The sequence below is a fragment of the Gymnoscopelus microlampas genome (assembly GCF_963454915.1).
Source record: "Gymnoscopelus microlampas genome assembly, chromosome: 16".
In the NCBI taxonomy this organism is placed as follows: Eukaryota; Metazoa; Chordata; class Actinopteri; order Myctophiformes; family Myctophidae; genus Gymnoscopelus; species Gymnoscopelus microlampas.
Genome location: NC_139953.1, coordinates 9,113,334 through 9,127,758, shown reverse-complemented (window position 1 = coordinate 9,127,758; position 14,425 = coordinate 9,113,334). Strand labels below are relative to the sequence as shown.

At 41.1% G+C, this 14,425-nt stretch overlaps 1 protein-coding gene across 1 annotated transcript; it reads left to right on the top strand.

Moving 5' to 3' along the window:
- Nucleotides 1-253: 253 nt before the first annotated feature.
- LOC311063526 (gap junction epsilon-1 protein) lies at nucleotides 254-7,142 on the top strand (the record flags this gene model as incomplete). The annotated part of the gene is made up of 5 exons (XM_084083006.1): nucleotides 254-292; nucleotides 1,093-1,275; nucleotides 1,419-1,439; nucleotides 4,454-4,651; nucleotides 6,945-7,142. 5 exons carry the CDS (start codon nucleotides 254-256, stop codon nucleotides 7,140-7,142), a joined length of 639 nt encoding a protein of 212 aa, XP_083939132.1.
- Between the last annotated feature and the right edge of the window lie 7,283 nt (nucleotides 7,143-14,425).

Here is a 14,425-nt window from a genome sequence, read left to right as displayed (position 1 = left end):
AAGCAAACGCACCAAAATATGCACTGACACGGGGTTTCAGGAGAGAATGAGAGAGAGACCTGCATACAGGCTGAGGGAGAGAGAGAGAGGGCGAGAGGGGAGGGGGGCATGTGCATGGATGGGGTTGCAGAGAGAGAGAGAGAGAGAGAGAGAGAGTCTTTAGTTGTGTTGTACAGTGTGTAGCCTTGACTTGTGCCAGCAAATTGGTCATGAGGGCCAATAGAATGTGACGGGAGACAACGACACGTCGGCCATGTCTTTAAACTACATCCGAAACTTCTATGAGGGATGTGTAAGTAGATGAGACAGTTCACATAGCCTATGGTGGACCTGATTAAAGTCCCTCTTTTTGTCTGACTGAAAGGTACAAGCTACAGTGAATTCATCATTTAACTTAAAACAGTGTGTAGGCTAGTACAAATAATAGTTAAATGAACACTGGGGACTTCAGGAGACAATATGTCTCTGACTCTCTGTAGGTTCAAGGTGAAATGCCTTCTGATTTTGAATATTTCATTGATTGTGTCCAACTTCTGTTACAGCATGTCTCAATACTAATAGTAATTGCACAAATGGATTTTTTGCTTTGTTAGATGTTTTTTTTCCTCTCCTTTCTTCTAGTAGACTAATCATATTACAGTTTAAATTCATTTAAAATGCATTGAAACTGTAAATGGACAGCAGGCGGGCAGGCTGTCCATTTAGCTGCTAGCACTCTGGGCCTCAGAGAGCACTGGTGGCAGCTGCTTTTATTTGACTGACAAAAGGTATTTTGTCTTTGTCCACTCTCCCTCTCTCTATCTCTCACTCGCTCTCCCTTTCTCTGTATGTGCACGTGTGTGTGTGCGTGCGTGCGTGCGTGCGTGCGTGCGTGCGTGCGTGCGTGCGTGCGTGCATGCTTGCTTGCTTGAATGTGGGGTACGCATGTTTGGAACCATTTTGTGTACGCGTATACCTGTATGTTTGTATGTCCGTGTTTGTGTGTGCATGTATGCGTGTGCGTGTGCGTGTGCGTGTGCGTGTGCGTGTGCGTGTGCGTGTGCGTGTGTGTGTGCGTGTGCATGCATGTGCACGTGCATGCGTGTGTCCCAGCTCCGGCCTCCTACAGTGATAGGTCAGTTCCACACCTTGTTCTTCGGCTCGGTGCGGATGTTCTTCCTGGGGGTTCTGGGATTCGCCGTCTATGGAAATGAAGCGCTGCACTTCAGCTGTGACCCCGACCGCCGAGAGCTCAACCTCTACTGCTACAACCAGTTCAGACCCATAACACCACAGGTAACTACTGCTACAACCAGTTCAGACCCATAACACCACAGGTAACTACTGCTACAACCAGTTCAGACCCATAACACCACAGGTAACTACTGCTACAACCAGTTCAGACCCATAACACCACAGGTAACTACTGCTACAACCAGTTCAGACCCATAACACCACTGGTAACTACTGCTACAACCAGTTCAGACCCATAACACCACAGGTAACTGTTTGTGTCCGGGTAGCTCTCCAAGGGGTCTAGCGCAGTGGTTTTCAACCTTTTTTGCATCAAGGACCCCCAAATTGACACATATTAGCCCAGGGACCCCCATTTGAAAAGATATGCCAGGGACTCAACCATTTTGATTCCTTGGTGGTCCCAATCTACACAGTAGTATCATCATCAGTGTTCATTTAACTCTGAGAGTGTACAAATGGTTCCATTTGTACACTCTCGGAGTTACAGACGTATAAGGGTCAATTTGGTTCCTAATTATTAATTTGACTGGGGACCCCCTGGAACCCCCTCAAGGACCACTGGTGGTCCCCGGACCACTGGTTGAAAACCACTGGTCTAGCGCATTGTGAAACGGGGATAGATTCGTGCGTTCTCGGCTGATACCGACAATAAGCCTCTTTGACCAATTGAACTGTAACTGATAAAAAAACGGATACAAATTAACCTTCATGGTTTTGGGGGATAAACAATTAGGCCTACTTCAAGTACAGATATACAACAAGTGCAATATCACTTATATACACTCACTGTTAAGCCCTTTTTATCAGTTTACTTTAATTTGTGTATAGTTAGCATGAAGTTCATGTTAGCAATGAAGTTTGTGTGTTTCCCAAACTTGCAGACATGTATTAATTATTAATAATAATGATAATACAACAATTATCCACAGCTGGACAAACTGCAATAATATTATAGCCTAATGATAAAATACCTGCCATATAGAAGAATTGAGACGCTCACACATTAATTCATCCTGGAATCAAGTTATCAGTAGAAAATGTTAATGTTAAAATAGAGCCTTTATTTGTACATTTGTCTCAGAAATGAATGCCCTGTATGAGGTATTATTCGTGTGCTGCAGTGAGTGAGTGAGTGAGCCTGTTTGTGCACACAGGACACAGCTTTTGGCGGGCCGTCATTTCAATGAGGGGCAGATCATGCCCAGCACAGAAAGATCGCGACTTGTGTATTAGCAGCAATTAGCATGTCTGACGGTCAGTTGACCACGGCAAGCTCCAGCAGCAGCCATTGAGCTAATAGGCAACGATTGCATAACACAATGGGAACGGTGGGGTGCTAGACCCTATCTATGGCTAGACCAGCGCCGGTCGGGGAAAAACAAGTCGATCGCTAAATGACCCCCCTTCGGCGCCTATGGTCAGCAACCATACATTCATTAACAACTTTCAACCAGGCATCCCTATTTCAATTTGTTTTCCCCAAATAGTTACATCGTGAAGCGTTGTAGAGCAGCTATTTTTCATTATTTTTGAAACAGGGTTTACAGTAAGTGGGTAGTTGTTTTGCCACCCTTTATTTGTTTCTGAAATTACACCTCTGACGGATACATTGAAACTTGAGGCACATGTTGCTGAATTATGTTAAAACTGCATGAATTTGGACATGACAGATTGCTTTTCAATATACGCTACTTGCCAGTGTATTCATAGTCATAAATATCGTCTATGTTGGGCGGAACCCCTTATATGTCCAAAACTGTTACCTTTCAGGATTCAAATTCAAAAATAGAAAAAGTTGCAGATCGACAAGCTCAAAACGCATCGGGTCGCGTTTAGAGCTTGTGGATCTGCTACTTTTGATGCTTTTGTGTGACGTTGTAGAATGATCAAGTAGAGCATTCATTTATGAAAAAAAACACAAAAGGTTAGAATATGGAGATAAGAGGTATCTGACCGACAGCAACGACATACACTACATAAAGTGATAATGCCTGTGTGATGGCCTGTGTCATCAAGACTGACAGGGCTCAGCACTGATGGTTGTCAGGTGGAAACTGCTCCATAAATAACTAAATCAATCACGTCCTTCTGTATATTTGTAATTCTTAATTGAACATTATTTTATAGTTTGAGTTAAAGCTGCAATCCAGATTTTTTGAATGAATAACACGCTATTGTAAGCAACAATTGGAGGTTAGAGGTGGTCTCCCTACTCTTTCATTGAGAGATGGAGGCCCTGGTGTCTGGTAGGACGCCTACTGGTTGACAAGTAGAACTGCCCGAAGCTCATAGGCCCAAATATCTCCCCTGGAGAGCCCCTCTTGGTGTTGGGTAGATATTAACCTATTTACACCGGGAACCCCTATACGTAACTATGCCTTTCAATCCGGGAAGCCCTTTTGGGGGTTGTTGTTGCTATGTACAGTATATGGCAACATACATTTTTGGTAATTTCTGAATAAATATTTGAAGTTTTTCAGAAAACTTAGGTCAGGATTTAGAAGGCGTTTTTAGAATCGGCCTCAGGTCTAAATGGGTTAAGTAAGGTCTCCCACACTGGAGACCTCGGTTTGAATCCCAGGTGTTGCAGTTGCAATTTCCTCTCTTTTCGTCCGGACCGGAGAGGACATAAATCTTAAAGATTGTAGCTGGGTTTAGAGTTATCACTATACAGCCTTCTAGTGCAAAACAGCAGATGTTTACAATCAAACAAAAAAAGTCTCAGTGGATGGAAAACAACATGCCATATTATTTGGTGATGATATATCACAAAGGGCCGTCCACACCAAGAATAACGACTCTAAAGGAAACTATAAATATGGGTCTTTCAAAAATAATTCTAACTTTAGTGGACGGCAGAGTCCACGCCATAGATATACTGTGACAACAAGAGTGGCAAACAATATTGTTGGATCACTTTCAAAGCAATTTTATGAATGAAACACTGACGTTCAACACATCACTCACGTTCCACATCTTTACAGAACATTATTGTTCATCTGCATTTTTGTTATAATTACCGTATATTTATAGTTATCATTCTTGGTGTGGAACTGTTGCATATTTTACGCCACTTTGTTTTTTTGTTTTAAATAGTTATGATTTAATGTCACTTTGTCAAGTGATGAAAAAGGAATGTTTGATTTTTTTCCCCCTATCTAACCAAATAGGTGGTGTGTTTCTTTCCTTTTTCTTTTTCTTTGTCCTTCTCGTGCAGGTCTTCTGGGCATTACAGTTGGTAACGGTGTTAGTTCCCGGGGCGGTGTTCCACCTTTACGCTGCGTGTAAGAACATAGACCAGGAGGAGATCCTCCAGCGACCCATCTACACCGTCTTCTACATTATCTCTGTTCTGCTGAGAATCATCCTGGAGGTTATTGCTTTCTGGCTGCAGAGTCACCTCTTTGGATTTCAGGTGCGTAACGTGATGATACTGTCTGTCTGCTACCACCCAGACACACTTTAGTATCTGTAATCTGGCGTGATACCAAAGTCTGGACGCAGGCAGTACAATTTCCTTCGCACGATTTCCAAAAAAGAGCCAGCAGCACGAATGTAAGCACCCATCACCATCTGAAAAGGGGTCAGCTTCTTGCATTGTCAATGTACAAAGCTAGCAGCAAGTCTTAATTTCAAATCTTACTTAATTAAAAGAAGATTTTTTTTCATTTATTATCTCCGCCAGGCCAAAGGCAGGGCACAGAGTTTAATTTTATTTTTCTTAATTCAGCCTCATGATGGCGCTGTAATAGCATTCTTCACATTTTGCCCTATAAATCTTTAGTCGTAGGATGTAATCTCAAAATGCATTTTTCACTGGATTCCTAAACTTTGGATTCCCTGGATTCCAAAGCTCACAAAAAATGCTACACGTGCACTTTGGAGTCATGTACCATGCTTTGGCTGTCTGCTCTAACTACTTTATTATTTTTATGTGAATTTGGAGAGACATGGGGCCCGCTGTCATTTACATTCCTGCTGTCATTTACATGTGTTCCTAGTCTGGCCGGAAAAAACATAATTGACGCAAGGCATTAATGATCAGCATCCTTTATCATAGCCTTTACCTCCATTGCCCTGTGCCTTTTCACACACATGCACAACATCAAAATAACGTCCTCACAGACACGACGATGGAGGCAGGTATAGGGCGTGCCTCCTGGCAGACATTTGAGCTCCACGTCTGCGTGTACCTTAATAGCTAAATCTGGGGGAATGGAGAAACTATCCCGGATGAGATTTGGAATCAAGCTTTAGCTCAGGTAAACGGCTGCACCTTGTGTGCCGTGCCAGTTTAAGCTTTAAGGAGCACTTCACCCATTTTCACCCGTATCTTCATATAATTGGTCCTCACTAATGCTCGTTATAAGACGGCACAATTTCCATTTACTCTCTGCGTCTCATTGGTAAATGGTAAATGGTGCATTTATATAGTGCCTTTATCCAAGGCGCTTTACAATGATTGTGCATTACATTCACTCATTCACACACACACACACACACACACACACACACACACACACACACACACACACACACACACACACACACACACACACACACACACACACACACACATTCATACACCGATGGCGGAGGAAACCATGCAAGGCACCAACCTGCTCATCTGGACCAATTAGGGGTTCAGCGAAAAAATAAGTTTGACATTTTGTTTGAAATGACCAAACCTGCCTACAGATGAGTAAGTAGACGGGAATGGTGCCATCTTATAATGTGCATTAGTTTAAAAATGGGTGATCCTTTTAATAAACTGAAAGTGTAAAACACTGCTCTCGTTGTTGCAAAGCCAAACTGTCTAGAGAATATATGCCGGTGTTGATGATTTGTGATAAATGTCATGCATCTCCCTGCAAATGTAACTCATATGGTGTGGTCCAGTCCTCGACTGGAGAAATATTGGGCCGTAACTTTTAGATCCCCATCACAAATGTTCAATATACATTTTACAACCCTGTCCTGAAGTGGCTATCTTTGGTGTGAACCCCTGAAAATCAGACTTATAATAAAAAGAGCCCAGAGCGGTATTGCTTTTATATCGTTACTGGCACAGAGGAGAATCCTTTTAGACTGAAAATACCCCCCCTTTGAGAAAGTCACATTCACCTATGCCTTTATAGGGACACCAGGGGATTTATGTCCTCCTGAGGCCCTTTATTAACTCGCCTTAAGGGAGCACTTCGCCCATTTTCAACCGTATATCTTCATATAATTGGTCCTCACTAATGCTCATTATATTCAGTCTCAGAGGAGAGCTGTGGAGTTCAGAAACCTGCCTACAAGTGTCATCATCAGTAGGCAGGTTTGGTCATTTCAAACAAGATTTCATTTTGTTTTTATTAATGCAGGAACAATGGCTTTTTTTTCATGTCTCCCAAATGGCACCCAGCTGCCTAGGATCACTCAGTAGCCAACCAACGCTGTCTCACTCCCAAAAGTCATATTTTTTTTTAAATATGACTTTTTGGGTACATTTTGACCAAACGGCACGACGGTCCGACACGTTTTTTTTTGTCGGACCGTCAAAAACGCTGAGAACTGGACTTCCAGAAGTCCAGAAAAGTCAACATGTGCCTTATTTGCCACTAAGTCACAATATGCCTTTTGGGGAGTGAGACAGTGTTGAGCCAACATGTGCTCATTCCCACTGATCAATCTCTTTATCCGCCTCTCTCTTCCTACTACTCTAGGTCCACCCTCTTTATATGTGTGATGCCAGTGCCCTGGAGAAGGCCTTCAACGTGACCAAGTGCATGGTGCCGGAACACTTTGAGAAGACCATCTTCCTCTGTGCCATGTACACGTTCACCGTTATCACCATGCTGCTCTGTGTCGCCGAGATCTTCGAGATACTCTGCCGGCGACTCGGCTTTCTCACCTATCAATGACCCCGCGCTGATACGCAGACGGCGAAAACAAACAAAGCCGACCGCGGGTGAAAAAAACGTACAACGTGAAACTCCGCCATGTTGTAATGGGGCTCCTCCGCGTTAGCTCACTGCTGGCCTTTTCACAAACCCGGAACCCAGTGAAATGTAAAAGGGGGTAAAAGCTGCTGCTCAGTGGTTGGGCCATATGAGAGTAAGTCGGTATCAGGATAGGCTCTATGCACAGCAGCCATTTTGGAGAGAAATTGGGCCTCTTCTTACTTCCTTCACAGGTTTTACCAATGATACTAATGAAGGCTCTGTTCCATTCTGGTCAAACAGAGTCAAGGGTGCTGATATTGTGCATGTGGTTCCAAATGGCCCCTTACAGGTGTGTAACTCTGAGAGTGTGCAAATGGAACCAAATGGACCTGTAAGGGTCCATTTGGTTCCATTTGCACACTCTCAGAGTTATGGGGGTCCTTGAAATGAAAAGGTTTGAGAACCGCTGTGCTACACGAAATGGAACAGAGCCTTCATTAGTATCATTGGTAAGACCTGTGAAGGAAGTAAGGAAGAGGCCCAATTTCCTTCTAATATGGCTGCTGTGCATAGAGCCTATTATGAGAGGGTACACCATCAGCGTCAGAACTCGTGAGAACTCTCCTATGTGTTTTTTTTAATGATTCTTTCTTTTGCCCTTAGCTAGTGAGTGATCCTTCCTGAATTTAGTTCAGGCTATCTGTGTGTCGGTATTACCTGGGTCCAAGCAACAATTTGAGACGGACATTACGGCCGAAAACCACGTACCTCTGCCTGGGAACTGTTCGGGGATAATGACACAATGGCTTTTTTTTCTACAAGATGGCTGTCGCCGTACGGTAAAAGACAGACACCCACTCACCTTTTACTAGTGGGAGTTCAAGGTAGATAGTTCTATCATCTTCTCAAAGAGACCGGAGATGTTTCAGGAATAATAATAAAATTCCACTTATCTGGTGTTCTCCAGGAAGGTTATAATAATAAATACCTCAGTTTATACCTATGTCGTTACAGTGGAGAGATGCCATCAATTCTAGCCTGATGGACAAAAAATAGAAAAATAGACGTAATCATTGGAAAAGTTCAACTGAAAACGTTCTGTTTTAAATTTTTCAATTTGAATTGAATTAGTTATTGTATTAGACATCTCCAATTTGGTTTCCATAATTTTTGGGGGGTAATTTTAAAGTTTTGAAATATATGCATATGCTACACACTAAACGAAAATGGTGATAAATAGCTCTAATAGTGCTTCTTTGGCTCGTAATCATAGGAATCTCAAGTGGTGCGATAGCACCTATCTTAAATGTGCCTAAAATTAAGCTTAAGAACCAGTAGAGGACCTCTAAATAAGTATCCAGGATTCTTGTATGACAGCGGTACTATAGCACCTCAACCATCGCAAAGAACTTCTGAAAAAACACTAAAGAACCAAGTGTTTTTTTTGTGTGTACCAGACCAGCCCTGGCTCTAACAATGATTTTTCCTTTAAAATATCTAAGATTTTATAGTTAAAAGTTGGCTATATTTAAAACGACAAACCCTGAACAAATCGTCCATGCTGACAGTTTTAATGTGACTGTACAAACGACAGAGAGAGAGCCTGTGAAGACCAGAGGCCTGATATCGCCCCCGGCCAAGGGGGGATTCCCCTTTAGGCTAGCGGTTAAGCCGGATGGCTTTAGTGTCCCTTCCCACGCGGGAGACCCGAGGTTTGAATCCCGGGTATTACATTGGTGTCGAGACCCGGATCGGGGAGGTCAAAGGGGTGGTGAGTGTAGCAGTAGTGGCTCCTCAGAGCCTCTGCCTGATGACCAAAAGCCTAACATGTCCCCAAGTCAAGGGGGAATTCCCCTTTAGGCTAGTGGATATGATGTTTGGCTTTAGTCTCCCAGTCCCTTCCCACACGGGAGACCTGGGTTTGAATTCCGGGGCGTTACACATACAGAAGATAAACTACTGAAGAGAGATGCTGGGTATTGGTTTCATCCAAGATAGACAAAACATACCAAGTCTGAGTAGTATGATTTCTAAACAATTGTCGACATCTACTCAGAACATCTAAATGGAAAAAAAGGAACAGTGAAAATCAGGGATGAAGAAAAATAATGCTTGCTATTTTTTCTTTTTTTTTTGGCATAGATGTAATCTTTTTTTAACTGTATGATGTTTTATAACAGGTTTCAATGGCCCCAAGTGTCAAGAAACTCACTGAACCCAGACATTATTAAGAGCATTTTAAAAGTCCAAGAAAGGCCAAAAACAATTGCTTTTGTGTGTTCTCCAATTAGTTGTCTGGTAGTTTCCCATAGCTACCACAGACATTTCTTTATTATTCTGAGCGAGAAAGCGCAGCAATTGATTTCACTTGTCGGATAAGTAATGACAATAATTTCTGTGGCTGGTCAATGAAATCAGTGGTATTTAAGGTTGTTAAAAACCCATTACAGTTGGAATAGATTTGGCCCATTTCTGGCACAAAAAAACAGCTCTCCTCCACTTTGAAATCTTGGACAAGGCTGTTATTTTCTCCCTTCCCCTCTTTTTTTCTATGACCTTTTCATAGCTTTTAGTATTTCAAATAATGCTTTCTTTGATTTTACACTCATTGTCGCTGTAGTTATATTTAAAAATGATTACCTCTATTGTTTTGTAATGTTGTTTTTATCAGACATCCATCCAACTTTTGTTATGACGTTTTCAGCTAAGTGTGTAATATCATCTCAGGTACAATATTTCATCACCAGACAGCGTAGAGTTTTAAATCCTTTTAAATATTGCTTCCACGCGCATATCAGACCGCTCTAGATGATCCTAAGCTACTCAGTCTTATTGATCAGACAGTATTTAAGAGGATTTGAAAACATATATATATTTATATATAGTGATCCTGTTGTCTGTGACCTTCAGTGTTCTGGTATCCGTGACTGCAGGCTAGTTTTAAGGTTTGCCTCTAAAGGTTCTCTCACCCAGACATACTGCAGACCCCTGTTTACGTTAATATGACGTTGAGACACAAGGAGATCTGCTGAAAAATGTACAAAAGGCTTTTTCGAAAGGATGTCCAGGAGGACCAGTGGGATCTGAAAAACAAAAACAAAGCAAAAAACGCTAGAACCAGAAGAGAATGACAGCTGTCTTTATTTAGCAGTCCCTCCTTTGGACATCAGCTTCAGAAAATGCAAGTCTTCATCAGGAATTTTGGAAGGCTATGTATAGCTAAAAGATGTTCATTGTAAAGTGCTTAGTAATGAAACTGCTCATCCATTTTATGGAGCCTCTAACTGTCATGCCACAGCGGCATTCTCAGACCTAAAAAATCACCATATGCTACATTTTACGCTAATGCAAATTTTTAATGGCACCTCTGGTCTACAACAAATAGGCAAAGTAATAGCTGAATGTACCTCCAACAATAATTTGCTCATTTTATTTTGTATTTTATTTTTATTTCTTTGGCATACAGAACCTGTTTAAAGTGTAATTTATGAAGCTTTTACTGTCACAGAATCACTGACATAAAAAAATAAATGCCTAGGATACATTACTCTGCTCTGCTGCTGGATTATCTGGAATGTTTTGGTCTTTTGAAGGACTGAAATTGATCACATTATCAGGGTTATCTCTGGAAAGTAGTGGTCTGCAAGCAACCATCAGTCATGCTGCGCCACACACACACACAACCTATATCCTTAAAATTTTAGGAACAAATACAGTACGATCTTTTAACTGTATTTTGGGTTCTTACCTATGTTGTGACATTCTAGCGTCCTTCGATGTGACAAGGTTACTGAGACTCATTTCATTTTGCATATATCGTGGTCTCTTGTCTTTGTGTTTGACTCATTTCAACCTGTTGTCCACGAACAGTAGTTTACAACCTCCCACCTTTGTGGAATAAAGAGGCACATTTTATGACCAATGCATATATTTAGTCAGAATTCTCTGTCCAAATGTCTGTCAGAGTGCCTGATGTTTAGGTGACCAGTGATTTTGCTGTCTAGTCTTCTTGAGATGATTGATTAAAAATGTTTACGATTGTCTTGGTTTCATTATTGAATAATTCATTATTTAGTGGCCGAATTAGTTTAATTAACTGATGGCTGATAGACACTGTAGATAGATAGCCAGACATACAGTACAGTACGTACATACAGCACATACTGTAAATGCATAATATATAGATTGATTGATTGATTGATTGATTGATTGATTGATTGATTGAGCCATTAATCACTGAATAATTATAAGAATGGGTTAATTTCTCTCCACCGAAGAAAGTATGAAGGTTAAAAAGTCATTGTAAACCTCACTAGCCCGTTCCCATTGATGCTGAACAGTACACAAAGTCCACAATGCCAACGCCCATTTCAACCTGACAATCTCATTAATCAAATCAGCCTTATTTACATAGTGCTTCTTAGCAAACACAACTGTCACAAAGTGTTTTACAAGGCAAAATAAGCTAATGAAGGCTGTGTGTGTGTGTGTGTGTGTGTGTGTGTGTGTGTGTGTGTGTGTGTGTGTGTGTGTGCGTGCGTGCGTGCGTGCGTGCGTGCGTGCGTGCGTGCGTGCGCTCATTCCTGTGTGTGGTTTTAGCAGAGTCATGTGGCTCTGGCCCAACATCAGGGCACAACAATGGGGGGTTAAATAATAGGCATGGAACAGAAACTCATGGACAGTGGTGGAAGAAAGTACTCAATGTAGAAATATTCAAAATATTAACATTTTTACTTGATTTAAAACACACAAGTGTTGACATCAAAATATACTTTAAGTACCAAAGTACTCAAAGAAAAATAGCTTTTTTTGATCAGCTGCCTAAGTTTAGAATTGGGCTTAAGTGGTTATTGTATCACAAAGTAACTTAACTAACTAACTGGTCGGAGGTGTAGTGGAGTATTGAAAAAAGTATTGAAAAAAGTAAAGTTAAATACAGTACTTGAGTAAATATACTTTCCACCACTGCACTGTACTGTAATAGAAACTCACGGACCCTCTCAATAAGAGGGTAATGTGGAGGCTGGTACATATGAGTTAATGGGAGAGTAGTGTTACAGCAGATTGTATGTTAAGATAATACTTGATAAAACCCTGTCTGGAAATTGGGTTGTTTGTAATAGGATACTGTACTGTACAATAACAATAGATATCAGGGGTCTTCAACGTTTTTCAAGTCAAGGACCCCTTAGCTGTCATACTCTTGACCTCTGCCCCTGTCCAGTGTGCCCTGTTGTGACTGTCCAGTGTGCTGTTGTTCTGCTCACCCCCTCCCCTCTCTGTGTGGCCCTGATTGAGAGATTGCTGCCACCTGGGCAACCAGGCTGAAGAGCCTTTGGTTAATGGGACTTGATGTGTATATAGACCCCTTAACAGACGACGTCATACTGGCTGCGTGCAGCCAGTATGCGCGCAACGAAACCCATTATATCAGGTCTCGTTAGGACGCGTCTCACTAGCCAACACACACAAGAGGGGGTTGGGGTGTGCTGAAACCAGTGCACCCCGAAACAGGTTGGGAATTGATTGCGTGAAACAATCACCTGTGCGTCCAGGCTCAATGTTAGTAAACAAATAATTGGTCTGTAGCTTGTGTACAGTGTTAGGTTGTCTGAGGTAGAGTTTAAGAGACTGTTTGAGAGTTTGTTCAAGTTTATGTTTATTCATTTCTGTGGAGGTGTAGCCTACCTATAAGTTTGTGTTCTAAGTAAAGTGTTCTGCACAAGGGTCCTGCATTCAAATTTGAGGTTTCCTGACATTAGCTGAGAAAGAGATGAAGCAGAGAGACCCTAATACATATTGTATAAATTGTGCTGCAGATTAAACTATTTCATAGACTTGTTTGACATCACTTGCATTGAATTCAATGCAATGAATGTTGTTTGTTTACACATCATCTTTACTATTATGTTGCATTTTCAGTCATTTAACCATGTAAACCCTCTATACTTATTTAACTTGACCTTTGGCTCTGTATTTGATCTGCTCTTTTTTCTTACCAAACCTCGTTTCCGGAAATAGCCGATCTACAAGCTCACAACGTGTTGCAGCGCAACACGTTGTGTGCTTGTAGATCCGCTATTAACTTAAGCAGTGGTTACCTGTTAAAATGGATGGCTGCTGTTAAGAATCTAGATTCTAGAAGATGAAACAACTCAAAAGACTCAACTGGCATGACACGCACAATGTGTCTTAGTGCATCCATCAATGAACTGCTTCACATGTGGGTTCTATGTGTTCCACTGTGGGACAAATGTCCCATTGTGAGATGGATGGTCACCCTATAGTTGGGTCACTTTCGTGACCGTGGAGAGCGAAGGTCCGTTTCTCAATGGATTTGTCATCTAGGAGGGTTATTAAACAAATTTAGCCGGGGTGTCTTTTTAAAAGGGACGGGGAACATTTGTGAGAGACCAAATCCAAAATGGCTGCCATGAAAATGAACTTTTTAATGGTTTGACCTACAAAGATGCACAATACATGGTTTCAGAGCTTATTTTGGTCAAGGAATACATATTTGGTGTTTATATAATGATTTGACCTATTGTTGACCTTCAAATGCAAAATGGCTGCCAATTATGAGCTCCAAAAGGTTTTTTTGTTTCCAAAATCGTCACAGAGCCTTCTTATTAGGCTCTAATAGGTTTATGGATAAAGCCAACATATTTTGTTCTACGAAGTTGATTAACTTGTGGTTTGAAAAGGTGAAAATTATACACCTCATTTCACTACTCATAGACCTACATATTCCCCACCATGTTTCATGAAAATGGGATCATCCATTCACAAATAATTTCTCTACTAGATGGACAAGATTGATTACATTTATTTTTTACAGACACATAAAATTAAATTCATGGATTTAATGAAAACTGCCACTGCAAATTAGAATTAGGGAAACTGACAATGCAGAAATGAAGATCATGTTTCAGATTAAAAAAAAAAACACACATGGAAATAAAGATAACTTTAACCCCAATTGCATAAAACATTGAATGATCATTATTAGTCGATGACACACAAAATATTACATTTAGCCTATAGTACAGAATGTGGACCATTGCATTGTCAAAATATGACCTCTGATCTCTCAAGAATAGAGTCTGAGAACACCTAAATTATCTGTTGTTTTTTGTCTGAACGGTAAAATATCGCATCATGTTAATGAGAAACATCTCCAGAGTTTTGATTGATCAGAAAGACTCTAATGATGCAATGCAAACTATTCCCAACTGCATATTCGAGCAAAAGAAACAAGCAAC